At 42.2% G+C, this 18,927-nt stretch overlaps 1 protein-coding gene across 4 annotated transcripts in view; it reads left to right on the top strand.

The window, feature by feature from the left end:
• LOC137416210 (G-protein-signaling modulator 2) overlaps window positions 1-18,927 on the top strand; it is a 134,266-nt gene that overhangs the window by 11,373 nt on the left and 103,966 nt on the right. For all 4 annotated transcript variants that reach the window (XM_078767414.1, XM_078767416.1, XM_078767417.1 and 1 more), the window contains one exon: window positions 4,104-4,219. In XM_078767414.1, the coding sequence (XP_078623540.1) occupies window positions 4,104-4,219 (116 nt within the window). The remainder of the gene's footprint in view (window positions 1-4,103; window positions 4,220-18,927) is intronic.

The raw sequence follows: 18,927 nt of genomic DNA, 5'->3' as shown, positions 1-18,927 counted from the left end.
ATTGAGTCCGAGCCAAAATATCAAATAATACAATGTACAAGAAAAAAAGCAAGTTAAAATTGAATGGAAATAGTATACAAAAGTCATGTAGGTGAAAGGTATCCAAAACAAATAATTCCACCTATTCAATCATACTACCCCCTTATTTATTGAGACACTTCGACACAAATGGGATCGTGCTATTTTAATATCTGGCTGTTCGGTACTGGTCGATTTTGTACTTGCTGCATTGTACCACGGAGCTGCATTGTGTGAGTGGCATCGCTTTTCAGGAACCAGGTACTATACCTCCTCCGAGATTGCACACAAGAGGATGCAAACTTGGAACATAGGTTTATTCTTCTTTCCTCAAGTGTTTCAATCTCAGTCACTACGAGGGCATCTGAATCGGAGTTCTACTGGTTACTGAGAACGATCCTTGTTGTTGTTTTCTCGATTTTCTCTAGGCCGTTGGTTTGCCCTTTTGTTCGTCGAGGATGCCATACTGATGCAGCATATTTGAATGGTGGCTGGACGTTTGACTTGTAGATGTTCACAAGGTCGTATTGTGGGATATTAAACTTTTTTGTTTACTCAGCAAATGCACTCTCATCCTCTTGGAAATTATTTCCTTACTTGCTTGTCCCACTTTAGATCATCTTGGATCCATACTCCCAGAATTTTGGTTTCCTCCACAACATCGAGGGTATTAATTCCAAGGTTGAGGACAGGTGGTTCTGGTGGTGGTGTATGGTTGTAGCTAATTTGCTGCTGTTTGCATTTAGCTCTATTGAAGTGAAGATTGTTCCCATCAGCCCATTTGCTGAGTTCAGTAAGGGCATTTTGCATTGCAGAGGGGTCTCTCGATGACCTCACCCCTCTGATACTCAGATTGTCGACTTCCATTGCTGCAGCTTGATGAATCCTTTGCGTCATTGATCATGGCAAAGAATGCCAGAGGACCAATCTTTGTTCCTTGTGGTACTCCACAGCTTCGGGATTTCCAGTGTGATAGCACAACTTGGTATTTCACACTCTGTCGTCTGTTAGAAAATCTGCTATCCACGGGATAATTTCTCTTCTGACTCCTAACTTGATGAGTTTTGTGGTGACAATTGTCTTGTGATCTATGGAGTCTAAAGCTTTGGAGAAGTCTGTAGCAAGATTCCCAATAGTGTCAGTTTTGTCAGAGCCCTTATGGAATTCTTGCAGCATTTCAACCAATCGGTGTGTGGTTGAAGACTCCTTAAGACTCCGGCACTGATGTCTTTCGATATTGGGTATCATATCTTCCTGCATCCAGTTGGCGATAAATTCCTCACAAACCTTTGCGCGCTGGGAAATTAAGGATACTGGCCCGGTTGCATAAAACTCTAACCTTGAGGAAAGATATCCCTTAAGGTACGTTGTATTTCCTTAGCTAAGGGTTTCCTTAGGTATTTTTGCATAAACAACCCTTAAGGATAAGGATTTCCCTAAAGTTAAGGAAATCCTTGGGAGTTGTTGCTGTGACAGGCAACCAATCAGATTTGAGATAGGAAGAGGCGTCCGAAAGCAAGAACACGTAATGAACATGTAATTTTAAATGACACTTGTTATATTGTGCTCCCTTAACTTAACCTTAACTTTAGGGGAGAATTTAAGGGAAAAACTTAAGGATATTTGTGTATGCAACCATCCTCAACTTAAGGATGTCCTTAAGGAATAAGTTAAGGCAATCCTCAAATTTTTCCTTAAGGATGCTTTATGCTACTGGGCCACTGGTCTCAGCTTTTTGAGAACAGCCACCTTTTCCTTCAGTACAGGAACCACATCGGCCTCTTTCCAGATTTGTGGAAGTTTGTCCTCTCACAATTATGAATTGAATATATCAGTGATGGGAATACTGAGTGCACATGCTAAATCCTTGAGAGGTCTGTTTGGAATATCATCAGGGCCAATGGCTTTCCTTGCATTGATCCTGCTTAATTCGCAGTACATCTCCCACACTTCAACTTCAGGTGGTTCTTCAGCAGGTAGATATGATGGATGTTCGTGAACAAGTAGGGGTGGTCGACTTTGTGATGTCGCAGAGAATTCATGTTTGATTGCATTCACTATTTTATCAGTACCTTCAGAAATTGTTGGCTTAGTGATGGCGGAAGGTATCCGGAGCCTGTTGGCAAGCAGCTTGATGCAACGGTGCCACCTCGAAGGAGCAGATGTCCTTGGATCACCCAGTGAGTTCTCATCGAAATTTGCCCGAACCTGAGCAATCTTCTTTGCAGCCAAGTTATTGTAGTGTCACCATTCGGTCATTGAGCCACTTTCAAATGCTAAATGGTATCTTTCACTCCTGCCTCATCTAGGGTCTGTTGGCCTTATGGCATTTGGCCGATTTTCATGGAAAATATACATATATCAACAGCCTCTTGGAGTGACTTGTAGATGGCATCAGACTGATTGGGTATCTGGTGCTGCTAGAACCTCATACCAGGTCTTCGATGTAATTCATTGCCCAAACTGACAGATGTTCTGGTATGTCATTGGACATGAGGTTTTCCTGATAACCCCTTTGAGTCTGATTGGCTGGTTTTTTTGGCCTGATTGGCCTGATAACCCTGATAACCCCTGAACCCCTCCATTTCGTTTTTGGGAATCTACAACACCGTGTTATGGTCACTCAGTCCCATCGGAGACGCAATCATTCAAAGTTAGTCAAGCAAATGGCCTTTCTGGATTTGCAATTGTTTTTCGCAAGTTGAGAACAATCAAGGATACATGTGGTTTTGAGGCCCAGGCACTGAAAACGATGTGGTTTTGAATCTTATTACTTTTGTGAGTTTGTAAGTGGTGAAACATTAGTCATTTCACTGTGAGATGAGCTGAAGTCTAGTTCATAGTTTCTGCAATTACGTAAGTCATCGTCGCCGTTCATATAAACCACGTGGCTGCGGGTTAGCATCAGTTCTCTCGGGGGTGTGACATTACCGCTGATGTAGTAGCCCCCATGGTTAGGACAGGAATTTTGAATTTGGCCAGTGTGCTGGCAATAGCTCACCTACTCTCCGCGAAAGACACCATGGGATCTTAAACATTCACCAACTAATGCCGGCAGATGGGATGCGCAGTTAAACAACCATCCGAGGACGTTCGTGAACGGTGCACACATTGTTAATTCACCCTGCTTGAGAAGCAACAGGATGACCATTTATAGCTGTGTTGACATTTTAACCCATGCTCGACAGCTCATAGGTGAGTGTGCATACCTCTAGGCTATCCATATCCTGCCAGCCCAAGGAATGAAGCAATTGGGATAATCTGCTCTATTCACTGTCCCACACTGGGACACTTAGGAGAGATTGGGTGCATATGCCCGTTTTGGTCACTTTTATCTTCTAACCTTGGTACTCATGTGGCCTGAGCAGTTGGTTTTAAAGAAACACACACACACACACACACACACACACACACACACACACACACACACACACACACAATACCTTGAGTTCTGGTTGGTCTCTGTTCCATCTCCTGAAAGCCACCCACATGTAGAGATAACAGTCAACAACATTTCTGTAATAGAATGGAATATTTCAAAAACATTTATAAACTGCAAAGTTGGGAATTTGTCATGTATTCACTACGTTTGGGAAATCCAGTACACTTGATTGAACCACACTACACTACACCGCATAACAAGCTGGATTTTATAGGGTCAAGTATGCAGATCACTCTTCAACATTCAATAGAGAGACTTCTTACGCTCGTGCCACCCTGTTGCGGCAAACCACGGCTGACTTTCATGGGCCTGCATCGATTGTCGATTGCTCGGCACACCCTTTACACATTTTACAAAGAATCGGGTGTCCTTACACATGCTTGTGCACGTTTTCGAGGTTATACACTCAGAGTATTGTACAATTCGTATCATGTACAGCATCCTGTAAATGTTAGTGATTACCTGGAGATAACGATGGCACCCCTCACTCCTTTAGCCAAGTGGTAGAAGTTAGTGAAAGAGGAGGCTTGAGGTCACCTCTGATTTATTCGACACCTCACCTTACTTTGAGTGTTATTGCCATACCTGCGAGTAAGTTTTTTGTGGGGGTGTGGGGACTGTGTCCATGTGTGTGTGCGAGCAGCGGTTAAAGATTGCACGAGAATTTGGAGACAGGTGTGCGGAGAAAAGGGCATACACAAACCTGGGGAACACTCACGTCCGCCTTGGGGAATTTGCTTTGGCCGTGGAGCATTACAAGTAAGCCAATAAATTGTAGTGTCATTGGTAACTTTTGCCTCATACAGAGGTCTCACCCCCTCACTATCCTTTTAATCCTTTTTTATTATGCCTCCGCCCCCAAAGGTGGCCTGAGGCATTTTGTTTTCGGGTTGTCCGTCTGTCCGTTCGAGCTAAACCTCGCTTTTTTCAGTGAACACATGTCCGGTTGAGACGAAACTTTCAGGGTAGGAGTGACACCCATGCATAATGTTTTTTTTATGATCGTTTTGACATCATAGGTCACGTGGTTTGGTAGCCATCTTGGATTAAATGCAAGTAATTAAAAAATTATTTCTCGGAAATCGCTGAATGGAAAAATTTGAAAGTTGGCACATTGTCAAGTACTCCCAATGGGGAACAAAAGCATGATAATGTTGACATCATCAATGAAGTGGTATACCAGCCAAAAATGTTTTAATCGAATTCCTTATCCTAAAAATCTGAAATTGCACGCGCATGATCTATGACCCATTTGTTTTGAAATATTAAACTTGTGACATAAATCACATGGTTTGGCAGCCAAATTGGATTTAACCTGTTGAAATAAACAAAAAACATCTTCTCCAAAACCACGAAAGTGATCGACTCAAAACTTTACGTGTGTCATTGACTGGGCATGACGATTAAAGGTTGATCACGAAAACATCATCGATCACATGGTGTGGCAACCATATTGGATTGAAGGAAAATATGAAATAATTATATCTCAGAAACCACTTACCTTATTGATGCAAAACTTTAGAAATGTCATCTAACACCATTGTTGCATATAGTTTGAAAATGTTGATGTGGTAGGTCACGTGGTTTGGCAGCCATCTTAGATAGAAAAATGAACCTTATCCGATCAACACGAAACTTCACAAACGTGATCCCCTACCCATACATATGCAGATTGTGCATTTTTAAGGTCATATGCCACATGGTGTGGCAGCCATATTAGCTTGAAAGCCAATATTAAAAAAAAAACTCTTCTCTGAAACGGCTTCACCGATTGATGTGAAACCTGTCATGGGTGGTGAAAATGTGATAATTGAAAACAGCTGAAGGGATTTAAATCAAACTTGTATATTTTTAGGCAGTGAACGAGGGCATCTACCCATTGTGGGACTATGCGGAGGCATATTGGCAACAGTCACATTGCTCTGGTTTCAATGATATAAACACGCAAGTGTCTGTTCTGACCTCTTTCATTTTGACAGGCTGCTGCTGCTGCTGCTGTTTATTTTGTCCCTATTCATTCTGGCCCGATTTATTGTTCAGAGTTCAAATATGTGGGATTTGAGTCTTCATCAATACTCGATTTAAATTTTTTATTTTTTTTATTTTTTTTTGTATACAAGATCGAGGCTCGTGAAAGAGCTAACATTAATCACACAAAAAGACAAACTGACACACAAAACACAAAAAACAAGGGGAGCGGCAGACAAGATGGGGAGAGAGGGGGAAGGACACAAAAGAGAGGGGGAAGAGGGGGAAACTTATAATGAACTTGCAATAATTTTTTAGCCGATTCATAATGCAAAATCATTTTCCTGCTTCGCTAAATCAGGTTGTTCCCTGTGATATCCAAAGTTGTGCATTTGTGTTATTCACCGATTAGCCTGACAAAGTATCTACTTTTTGCTGCATTTGAAAGTTAACGCTGATAAGTTCAATTGCTCAGTTTCGGTAGATTTATTGATGGCAAATGTGCGGACAATTGCAGCACTCGAGAAAAATAAAATAATAAGAACTAGAATGAGCAATCGCTTGTTTTGTGTGGTTTTATCGTATTTATTTTATAGGCGTACTCGCATTCTAATTGCACATACTTTATAGGTGTACTCGCATTTTAATTGTACATACTTTATAGATGTACTCACATTCTAATTGTCCATACTTTATAGATGTACTCACATTCTAATTGTCCATACTTTATAGATGTACTCACATTCTAATTGTACAGACTTTATAGGTGTACTTGCGGGAGTTGTCCTCCTGTATAGAAAAAAAATAAGACAACTTTCACATTGTTGACAAAGGACCATTTATCAATTACGTACATATGGAGAGAAATGTTTGATGCCAGGCTTTTTTTGATGCATTCTAATTGTACATACTTTATAGATGTACTTACATTCTAATTGTGCATACTTTATAGACGTACTCACATTCTAATTGCACATACTTAATAGATGTACTCGCATTCTAATTGTACATACTGTCATGTGACTACCCTGTAGTGAACACCACAGGGCAACACGGATGATCAAACAAACTTTAACTCCAAGGCGTTCAATCAAAAAATGACGGTATTCTTTACACACGAGGGCAAGGAGGATGATGAACTTACCTGGACGGCTTCCACCCATCTTCTTCGCACCTGGATAAATTAATTCCAAGCCGACACAGGATTAAAATGTACAAAAATACCGGCTTTATTAAAGAAAATGCTGGTAACAAAGAATGTACGATAAGACTAAATTCCTAATTGGAGCGCCCCCATACAGACCCAAATACAGACAAAGGGAAATATAAAAGAACGAAAATAAATGTGTTATTTATTGTGGCCACTTAGCTCCGAGTTGCTCTTGAACGTCGTCAGGAATCGTCAAAGATCGTCACAGGCCTCTACGTCCTTGCGCGTGAAACCACAGGCTGCACTGCCCGTGGGCGCGAACTAGGCCTCACGCGCAGTCCGCTCACTCCTGGCTCCATGCGCAAAACGAACAGGCCGCGTCCACTCGGTCGCTCCAGCCGCGCTTGTCCTCACGATCGCTCCAGCCGCGCTTGTACTCACGATCTTGTTCACCAAAGCCAGAGGATGCAAGCCAGCCACGAGAAGACGAAGAAGAGCGATGTTGGGACACGACCGTTCGTCGTCAAAGCCAGGGCTCGAGAAGCAAAGAAAAAGAGGGGAAAGCCAAGAGGAGAAAATGTCGACAGAACGTTCTTCTATACCCAAGGCTCTGACATCTTCTCAGGACGTGTCCGTGTCCACTCCCATCGGCGAGTGCCATCTTAGCAGTCCTTGCATCATTAAATCCTGGACCAATCACTGCTCTTTGGGGTGTGGCCCCACGGTCCTGCCTGTGCCCGTGTGCTCACCAGGTCGGTGTTATCAGCGGTAGTGCTCAATGTCATGCTTCTGGTTGTTTTTTATTCAGGGTGGTAAATGCGCGATTTCTTTCTTGGTGTGTGCTATGTGTGTGTCATAAGGAACAGAGGAAAAATAACAGAGGCCATTACATACAGGGGATTAATTACCTATAATCCCTAACTAATTAACATAACCCACCCCTCGTGATGGGAACGAAGATGCGGCATACGGTCTACCGGATCCCTACTTATGATACATGAGGGTTTCTTCTTCTTCATGAAAGTTGGAGCGCACTACTATGCAATTCTACCTGGAATGAGGTATTGCCTACCCCCACAAATGTAGCAATACTTTATAGATGTACTCACATTCTAATGGTGCATACTTTATAGACGTACTCACATTCTAATTGTACATACTTTGTAGAGGTACTCACATTCTAATTGTACATACTTTATAGACGTACTCACATTCTAATTGTACATAATGCCGTCAGTTAAGACCGTGGGATCGGGATAGCCTGAACAAGCTTCAACTCCAAGGCGACGATCAATTGCGGATTTGACAATGCAAGTACGGGAGGAAGAAGGAAGAGGAAGAAGCGGCGAGCTCTTACCTCACAGCCTGCGCACGCCAGCGTCTTCAACCTGCAAATAAACTCAAACCGAAACGGAGGTAAAATGTCCGAAAATAAACAGGTTTATTACATGGAACCCGATACAAAGGAAACGCGACGGAAGAAACTAATTCTAAATTGGGACGTCCCCACACAGATTTCAAATACGAGACAAAGGGGGAAGGGATAAAATAAATGTCTCGTCGTGTGTTTGTGAATGCGAGCTTATCTCCATCTGGCAGTGTCAGGGATCGCCTGGCTCGAGCGCGTCGTCCGACTCAGCTCCGGTTGGCGCGAACTGCCTGGTCTTTGGCGCGGAGCGGCCCTCGGCGCACTTGCTCATCAGCGCTCCAACGCAAGCCTCGCTCGTCGTTCGTCGTTCGCACACCAACGCAAGGCAGAGAATCGACGGCGTTCCTTCTCTCCACTGTCTTCCGAACTGCTCGTTCCTCCACCAGGTCCGAAGCAAGAGAAGGCCCAGCGCGAAGGGACAGTCAGGAGCAAGAGGCCAAGAGAAGAGAAGAGAGGGAAGAGAGACAAAATGCCGGCGAGCGAGCGGTTTTATCACTCCCGGTATGACGTCAGCCCTCCTCTCTCCCAACCAGTCCCTCGTTTATTGGTGGTCTTTTGCGCCTTCTGACGTCACCGGCGCTTGTCCTTCAATCAGCGACCTGCTTCTAAGTAGTGGTTTTGTGCCTTCCGCACTGATTGGCCAAATGTTCGTGCCTTCCGGACTGATTGGCCGAGGTGTCAACAGTCGGTGGCCAATCAGTGTGCCGCTCCTTCACCTTCCTTACCCACAATCACGGGGAAGCTTTTTGTCCCTTCCCCGACCAATCACACGTTCTCCTGGGCATGGCTCCCAGCCTGCCTGGCACAATGTTTGTCGCCATGGTGGCGTAATGCGCGGCCGCTGCCTGTTGGTTTTTCCGGTCAGTCATTGTAAGGGGGGGGGGGGGGGGGGGAATTATTTAATGTGTGGTGTGCTAATGGGTCTATCTAATGTCTATAGGATGTATTGCCATAACGGACACCGGGTAGATCACAGAGGGAACAACACGCACTGGAGTTAGCATATTCCCTAATTCTACTTAACATGCACTGCCCCCTCGTTGCGGGGACGAAGATACAAGCTTAATCCGACATCCAGGCTACACAGAACTTATTACAGGTGAGGTTCCCTATCACGAGAGCCGGACACCTACCAATGCAGATCTACCTGGATCTAGATATTCCTCTACCCCAAAACATTGAAAAAGAGAATGTGTACTACTGGCTACCACTAGGTGGCGTATGTGACCTACGTCAGCACATTCTGTGTGAACAAACGGAAAAACAATAAACTATAACTCTGGAAGAAGAGAATGTGGCACCACTATATAACTTTAATAGTGTTGAGAATGTCTAAAAAGAGAGCAAAGAAAACTTCCCACTGCTACTAGACAAGGAAGATGTCAAATGGGAGGTGGACGGAAACGTTCAGGTCCCAATGGTGAAGACCAAACAGTTTAATCCATTGCACAATATCGTTCCGAGCTGTTGGGGAACATATTTGATCACGATTCTATTGCTGAATGGTAATGTTATGAATTTGGGTAGAGGAATGTCTAGAGCCAGGTAGATCTGCATAGGTAGGTAACTCGACTGTCGTGGTAGGGAATCTATATGTAATTTCTGTGTGTAGCCCGGATGTCGGTATAAGTGCGTATTTGTGTCCCTGCCACGAGGTGTCGGGGCGTGCTAAATAGTACAGGGATTATGGATAACATTCCCTCGTTTGTCGTTCCCTCTGTCGCCAATCCAGTGTCCCTTATGGCAACACACTCACATAGACACGTAGATAGGCCCATTAGTGCACACATTAGATACATCCCCTTCCTTACAAAAAGACTTACAGGAAAGACGAGCAGGAAGCAGCCGAGTACAACGCCGGCGTGGGCGTCAAACATCGAGTGAGGCAAGCTATAGCCACGCCCAAGGAGCGTGTGATTGGTTGAGGCGGAAGGCGGAATGGTTGGTGCGGAAGGCGCGAACCTTCGGCCAATGAGTGCGGAAGGCGCGAACACACGACTTAGAAGGGGGTCGCTAGTTGGGGGAAGAGCGGGCGTGACGTCAGAAGGCGATCACGCCAGAAAAGATCACGAAGAATCGAGGCTCTGATTGGTGGAGCGCCGGGGCTGCCGTCACACCGCGCGTGACAAAACGTCTGGTTCGCAGGCATTTCGCCCCTGCGTGCTTCACTCTTGGAGATCACGCCTTCGTGCTTCACTCTTGGAGATCGCCCTTCGTGCTGGAGATCGCCCCTTCGTGCTTGTGTGGCTCTGCGCTGGACCCTTCGTGCTTCGCTCTTGGAGATCGCCCCTTCGTGCTTCGCTCTTGGAGATCGCCCTTCGTGCTGGAGATCGTCCCTTCGTGCTTGTGTGGCTCTGTGCTGGACCCTTCGTGCTTGACTCTGCTCTGCGCTCGACTTTTGGAGATCTATTGGTTCTTCTTCCCTGCGTGGTCGTTGGCATCTTCCCTGAATCTTCGTGGTGCTTTTGGTACTTCTTGGTGCTTGGTGCTTTTGGTGCTATGAGCGAACGGACCCCGTGTGCGACCGACGAGGAGCTTGGAGCGGGGCGTGCCGCTGAGCGGGTCGCTCGGGGCCTGGCGGAGCATGCGAACGAGGTGGACTGAGGCTTCTTCGTGTCGGGGCCGCGTTGGACGACGGACGCACCACTACGGACAGTTAAGACGCACCACATTTCACTCAAATACATAACGAACGTTTTATTTAGTTGATTCCACCCTTGTCCTGTTAAGTCTGGTGTGGGGACGTCCCAACGTAGGATTTAGTTTCTTCCGTCGCGTTCCATTGTATCGGGTCCGTAATAAATCGTTTATTTTTGTACATTGAATTCGGGTTTCGTTTGAGTTCATTCCCTTCAGGATCGGAGCTGCCGCCGGGGCTACAGGTACGCGCTTGCCGCTTCTTCCTCTTCATTCTTCCTCCCGCGCTTTTATAGCCGAATCCGAATTGATCATCGCCTCCATTAAAGCCGTTCGGCTATCTGCGAGCCCACGGTATTAACCGAGGGATTCGCGCGACAGTAAGTATTAGTTTCAAATAATATTTTGGAAGAGCATGAAAACTGAGCACCGGATAGAATTTACATTTATAAGAGGCATAAATTTGGACAATCTCAAGGCTACAAGTCCATCTCCAGAGACATTGATGTTCCTGTGTCCACCGTACGCAATGTTATCAGGAAGTTTAAGGTCCATGGCACTGCAACCAACCTCCATGGACGTGGCCGCAAGAGAAAACTTGATCAAAGATTGCAGTGAAGGATTGTTCGAATGGTGGAGAAAGCACCTCAATCAACTGCCAAACAGATTCAAGTTGCCTTCAGACACAAAGTACGACAGTTTCAACTCGCACCATCCGTCAACAACTCGATGAAAGGGGGTTCTATGGTCGGAGGCCCAGGAGGACCCCACTGCTGAGAAAGTCCTCCTGGAGTTTGCCAAAACACAGCTGAACAAGCCAAAATCCTTCTGGGAGAATGCCCTGTGGACAGATGAGACCAAATTAGAGCTTTTTGGTAAATCAAATCATCTGTATGTTTTCAGAAAACAAAATGAAGCCTTCAAAGAAAATAACACCTTCCCTACAGTCAAAGATGGAGGAGGTTCAGTGATGTTTTGGGGTTGCTGTGCTGCCTCTGGCACTGGGTACCTTGAATGTGTGCATGGCCTCATGAAATCAGGAGATTACCAAGGCATTCTGGAGCGTAATGTTCAACCCATTGTCAGAAAGGTGGGTCTTCGTCAAAGGTCATGGGCTTGCAGCAGGACAATGTCCCCAAACACTTCAAAAAGCACCCAGGAATAGTTCAAGACAAAACGCACTCTGCTGAAGTGGCCAGCAATGAGTCAAGATCTAAATCCCATTGAACACCTGTGGGGAGATCTGAAAACAGCAATTGGGAGAAGGCACCCTTCAAATCTGGGAGAATTGGAGCAGTTTGCACAAGAAGAGTGGGCCAAACTGCCAGTAGAGAGATGTTGGAAGCTCATTCATGGATATAGGAAGCGCTTGACTGCAGTTATTTTGTCCAAAGGCTGTGCGATCAAATATTATGTCTGGGGTGTCAATAATTTTGTCAGTGCCATTTCTTTTTATTTCTGATTTAAAAGGATGTATTAAGTTCTGAATAAAAAAAAACAAAGGTTCTGTAATATTAACAGTGAAATAAAGAATTGTGGAGACCAAATACTTTTGTCAATTTCAACTTATTTTTTGAGAAAATTGTGAGTTATTTGTAAAAAGTGCAGGGATGCCAATGTTTTTGGCCACGACTGTATGCACAAAGCCAAAATCAACTGATGAGCAGCATTGAACATATGGGAAGCCCTATGGACGTGCCATGGCAGACCTCACAAGTATCTACATTGCCGGTGTCTGACAGAGAATGACCAAGTACGTCGGTTGTGTTGACTTTCCCTTTGCCATGGAGACAATATATGTGGACTATTTAGCTCAAGACGAACACTTAATAAATGTGGTATGTACTCCCTTCATAGGCACAAATACATCGACATAGGCCTTGTTCTAATGAAAAATGTAACTAAGAAAATCTCTTATATGTTCCAAATAGTTGTTTCATGCACAATCTCCCTCTTTTTGAGAGCAATTGCATCTTCTCTGTGCTGGCGAATGGTGTCATCTGCTCTTATACCATCTGCTCTTATGTCATCTGCAGGAAATCGCCCAAAAACATGCTATTAGTATCAACATCTTCAGTATGGGTTCGTAATCCAATGTGTCGTCAAATATACTACTGTGTTGGATAGAGGATAGCCAATAGATCACGAGATTGGTGATGATGGGTTGACATCACAAACCATCTGAACATTGATGGAGACCTTTCCTATTTCTATATATATATCTATGGGCACCACTCGGAATCATCATTGCGGTCGGTCTGTCTGTGCGGTCTATTGCACTAATGTCGACTCCCCCCTGGGAGATGAGAATATTGTTAAAGTTCTTCTTTGGCCTAACGTATCCAATAACGAATTGGTGGGAATTTTGGATACAGTATTCCACGATGACGCACTGCCATCACTTAAATGTGACGTCTGATCGCTCTGCACTTAATGTGCTCGTATCTATCAAATCCGCATTGACTGGTTGGAACGATCTTGCGGTGAGAGTCCTCAGTGTTACAAATATATTTCAACGAGTGTAATGTTCTGACCGTTGTCTGCAGTTTCTATTTCATTTTGAAATACTATTTCCAAGTTCTGTGCCCCTTGTTTTGAAAACCAGAATCTCTGATGGAATTATTTGTCTCTGCTTACAGCCATGTTGAAAAGTCTGAATCTTCCATTTTTACAAGGATCACAGTCTTACATTACCGATTTTAGGTGTCAGTAGTAGGGGGGAAATGGGGGTTCTAAAACACCCAATTTTACATTGAAGTGAATGTGGAAAATGCCTTTGAACTTATGGACCACCCACACAAAAGCCCCAAAAACATCCGTCTATTTCTCCCTTCCCCATCTAAACCATTAACAAAGGTTAAATCCTCAATAGACCCCCAAGCCCTTTGTTGATTCTAAAACACACCTAATTTTACATTGAAGTAAATGGGGAAAAGGGAAAAACTATTTCTAAAACACCCCCTTAACCCATAAAAAGTCATCTTATTTCTCCCTCTTCCCCTAGCATACCAACGAATATTTATTCACAAGCCATGCCCACTTTTTCCATTGTTCCATTGATCAAACCCTAAAAAATCCGTCTATTTCTTCCACGTTCAAATAAACCTATTATTAAATATTAAACCCTCAATAGACCAATTATTACAAACCACACCCACTTTTTGATAAACCACGCCCACTATTTCCAAAAAAAACCATAACCCTTAAAAATTAATCTATTTCTCCTTTTCCCATCTAAGCCATTAACAAAGGTTAAATCTTCAATTGACCCCCATATTTTCTTTGAACTCGTACAGAGAGCCAATTAATATCTGACTTTGTTCTATTTTAGGGAATAACTTAATTTTCTTATCAAGTATATTGATAAATAGTATGTGTTGAACTTGGTTCTTGGTTTAAATATCTTTGATTAGAGTCCTTCAAGATTTTTTTCCTTAATAAATGAGTCATTATTCAGTTGAAAATTTTGGGGATTATGATGGTGATGATGGTATCTCCATTGGAACAGAAGACAGTTGTGATACTGAGAGTTTGTGTTCAAACAATAGTTATGAAAGTAGTTTTATAGATTATGATTATGAAAGCAACGATTATCGCGAAGATGAAATTTATTTTAAGTAAAGTCATACTATATAAATATGATGAATCTAAACGATTTAGCAGATGTTGAACCTCTTGAATTCCCCGATACTCCCTACGATAAATTAGAGAATTGTCATGCGTGTAATATAGTAGGATTAAACACAGAGACAAAAGCCTATGAACGATGTATATTTTGTGATTATCTTCTAATTAATGATGAAAAAAATATAAAAAGGAACATAACTGTTGCAAAATTATACCAAAAATGAATTTCTTTACAAGACTAATAAGAGAAATGAATATTAATTTTTCTGATGAAGTCAAACATTTGTTTAAAGAAGACTTTCACACTGATATCGGTGTTTATGACGTTGAGGATGCTCCTTTCCTTACAACGGAAGAGATTGATAAAATTAGGGTAATGTTTCAAGGATTGATCTTATTTGCTATTCACGATTGTCATTTTCAGGGAAATATCAACACAACATACTATATCAATAAAATAATGGATTATCTTAAAATTAAACCTGAACTCAGGATAAAACAGTTTCTAAAAAAAGCCTGTAAAAAAAAAAAAAAAAAAAAAAAATGAGATAACTGGTTTTCCAAATATATGAATAAATAAATTGTTTTTACCCGTTTGGGAAAATAAAATAAAATTTAGCAACCATAAAAATCTTCCAAATTCATTAAGATGTTTAATAGTTGGTTAACGTGGATGTGGGAAAACCTGTTTGATTTTGAAGATGTTCCTTACTCCCAACTTTTTAGATTATGATAATTGAATAATTTTCACAAAGTCAAGTTTTCAACCCGAATATCAACTACTCTCACAAGGTTTTAATGCGGGTCTTCAAAAAGAAGATATAATCGGTTTATTTAAATTTCAAAACAAACTAAATTATTACAACATTGAAGATGTAATACAACTATTTTGTGATGCACATAAACGTAAAAAGAAATCAAAACCTATAACTTGTATTCTCAGCGCTAATACGGGTGACATACCTTAACCGCAAGATTGAGATAAATAAAAAAAGAACCTCATTATCTTTCATGATTGTGTTAATGAGAGAAACCAAACAGTTATGGATAGCTACTACACAAGAGGGAGACATTCTTCTTGTAATTGTATTTATCTCAGTCAATCATACTTTCAACTCTCGTCGCTCAATAAGAAACAATGGCAATGCTTTTATTTTATTCAAGTTAAATTCAATAGATGTAAATAATTTTTGGAGAGACAATTGTTCTACATTATGTATTAAAAAGGAATTTGAGGATTATATGAGGAACACGACTGGAATATATATATATATATATATATATATATATATATATATACAGTGGAACCTTGACTTACGAGTGCACCAACTTACGAGTTTTTCGAGATACGAGCCGTCGCTCGGGCGGTTTATTGCTTTGAGATGCGAGCCGAGATCTGAGTTACGAGCTTTCGCCACCCGCCACCAGGTGGGTTCCGGTCACGTGGTTATCTTGCCGTGCAAGTACAGTATCTCTGCCGTATATCGCTGCATTTTTGTTTTCGCATGTTGGTTATTTTGAGTTTACGCCAGCCGCCACCAGGTGGGTTCCGGTCACGTGGTTATCTTGCCGTGCAAGTACAGTATCTCTGCCGTATATCGCTGCATTTTTGTTTTCGCATGTTGGTTATTTTGAGTTTACACCAGCCGCCACCAGGTGGGTTCCGGTCACGTGGTTATCTTGCCGTGCAAGTACAGTATCTCTGCCGTATATCGCTGCATTTTTGTTTTCGCATTTTGGTTTATTTTGGAAAATTTCTTAGTTTTAACCATGGGTCCTAAGAAATTGAGTACCAAGGGCAGTACTGAGAAGAAGAAGAGGATGATGTGCTTGGATATAAAACACGCAATCGTCGAAAAACATGAGCGAGGTGTGCGTGTTGTCGACTTGGTGAGGCGGATGTGAAGGCAGCTGAAGATTTTATTATAACTTTTGCCGAACTGATAGAAGCCGAACGATACATCCCCCAGCAAATCTTCAACTGTGACGAGACAGGGCTCTTCTGGAAAAAGATGCCGAGGAGGACGTATATAACGGCAGAGGAGAAGAGCATGCCAGGCCACAACTTGTTCAGAGTGCCGGCGATAGCTCGCCTTCTCTTTGTGGAAGACACGGTGAGATCCTTAACATCCAACAACTAATGGGATGCAAACGGGGCGCCCAGTTTAGCGGTACACACATTGATGAATCACCCTGCCTGTGAAACACCGACATGACAGGTTATAGCTGGGTCGGGATTCAAACCCAGGCTGGACAGTTTAGAGTCAAGTGTGCGTACCTCCAGTCCAGGCCATCCTGCCAACTTGTATGCTGCATACAGGTGAAATATAAAGCGCGAGATATTTTTTATATATACTGTATATTTAAAAAAAAATTGGTGTGGTTTTTGGCGGGCTGGAACGGATTAATAGCATTTCAATGCATTTTAATGGGGAAATTTGATTTGAGAAACGAGCAAATTGAGTTACGAGCTCGGTCACAGAACGAATTAAACTCGTGTCAAGGTTCCACTGTATGTGTATATATATATATATATATATATATATATATATATATATATATATATATATATATATATATATATATATATATATATATATATATATATATACAGTCATCCCTCGCTATATCGCGGTTCACTTTTCGCGGCTTCGGTACATCGCGGGTTTTTCTCGCTCGTATATGTAAAATTATATCGCCGATTTTTCGCTATATCGTGGGATTTTGCGGTATAAATGTATTTTTATATACTATTATTTTAAATATTTTTGTGGTAAAATAAGCATTTACTAGCCTAAAAAATTAAAAAACGTAAAAAAATAAGAAAAATACAGTACTTAAAACATATTACAAGAAATAAAATACTGTACATCGTGTACAGTAGAACAGTAGACAAAGAGACAAAGAGTCGTGCGTATGGAAAACGCAGATGCGGCAGCTTCCATTTGCGCTAGTTACCCACGTAATGGGTAACTGTAATGCTCTTTCTGGCTGTGCAGTACATTCATCATCGTCATCACCTTCATCGTCATCAGTACTGCACAGCTAATTCATCATCATCTTCATCACGCAAGTTGTAGTATTGAAGAGCCGGGGCTCTTGCTTGATACGGACGAAATGACGGGCAAGACACAAACTCGTCCGAGAAGATATTTATTCTCAAAACCAACTCGGGAACACTGAAAAGCCCATTTAATATCGGGCTGCATTATAAAGCACAACCAGAAACCGAAAGCCACGCCTCAAGCGTGGCGTGCTTCGGCGGTCACGTGATCAACAGGTGTAGCTGATTATACCCGCACGCGCGGCACGCTTTGGCGGTCACGTGACCAGCCACTCTGGACCGGGGATCCCCGCCGGTGACGTCACCGGCTGGAGCAAGGAGATTCTGATGCTGGTCTTGCTTGGGGAACCCATGGGTCGCTACAGTATCTTCAATCGTGAGTACCCATTAGAATTTTATATGTTGTTAAAATTACGTATGTTTAAGAGTGTAAAAAGTGTTTAAGAGTATAGGAAGTGTTTATAAGAGTATGGGAAAGGTTAATAAGAGTGTGGGGAGGGTCATAAAGCTTTAAAATATATATAAATAATAAAATAAAAATATGGTCGCTACTTCGCGGATTTTCGTCTATCGCGGGGGGTTCTGGAACGTAACCCCCGCGATAAACGAGGGATCACTGTATATATATATATATATATATATATATATATATATATATATATATATATATATATATATATATATATATATATATATATATATATTGTTGTGAAACAAGATGAGATACTAAATGATATTTTTATTTTATAAATAATTACATACATAAATGACAACTATTATTATTAATCTTGTGGGTAAATCTGCTTCAGGGAAAAAAAAACTTTCATAAATCTAGGCTCTTGAATAGTAAAAATGAAAAGATTGTAAAATTTTTTTAAAAACACCCTATGATTCGTATTGTATCTTCAACAACCAGAGCAATGCGACCAGGAGAAGTATAAGGTGAAGATTATTACTACATTTCAATGGAGGAACATATTAGTCTAGTAGGAAGACTAGGTCCCCCTGCACCCCCCGGAGATATACTTCTAATCAGTGTTTCTAGATTGGAAAAAATGTGTAGAAAATGACTAGCTATGGCCCCAAGCTGAAAAAATGTCCCACATACCATTTTTATGCAAATTACTGCTGCAAATTTTATGCAAAATTATGCAAATTTTATGCAAATTTTTGATGAGGAGTAGAGTTGAGGGGTCTTTGAGGGCTTCATCGAGGTGCTCTCGGTTGCAAGACTGGGTCATTCTGAGAAGCACAGCAGGGTCAGAGATCATGATGTTCTCCTCCTCAGTGAATCTCTCCATCAACAGCCTCTCCATTGCCTCACACACTGTTTTGAGGCAAAAGAGGGACTTTGCGTAGGCCTTTCCACTGAGAACACCTTTGAGAGATCCACTTGTTACTAGTTGTGCCTCAAAGAGAATCTCTGCATATCCAGAACCACGCATCTTGTGTCCAGTGAGCATCCCGATGTAGTTCATGGATGTGTGGAAGGGTCCAATCGTTACTACATGACTAGCAAATTCATTTGGCCAGCGCCAGATGATGGGAAGGGCTTTCATGCAGACACCCAGATCAAATGTATTCAGGACCCA

The sequence above is a fragment of the Myxine glutinosa genome, chromosome 13 (assembly GCF_964187855.1).
Source record: "Myxine glutinosa chromosome 13, kmMyxGlut1.1, whole genome shotgun sequence".
Taxonomy (NCBI): domain Eukaryota; kingdom Metazoa; phylum Chordata; class Myxini; order Myxiniformes; family Myxinidae; genus Myxine; species Myxine glutinosa.
Note: the sequence above shows the minus strand (reverse complement) of the source record. Positions and strands in the feature narration are given on the sequence as shown.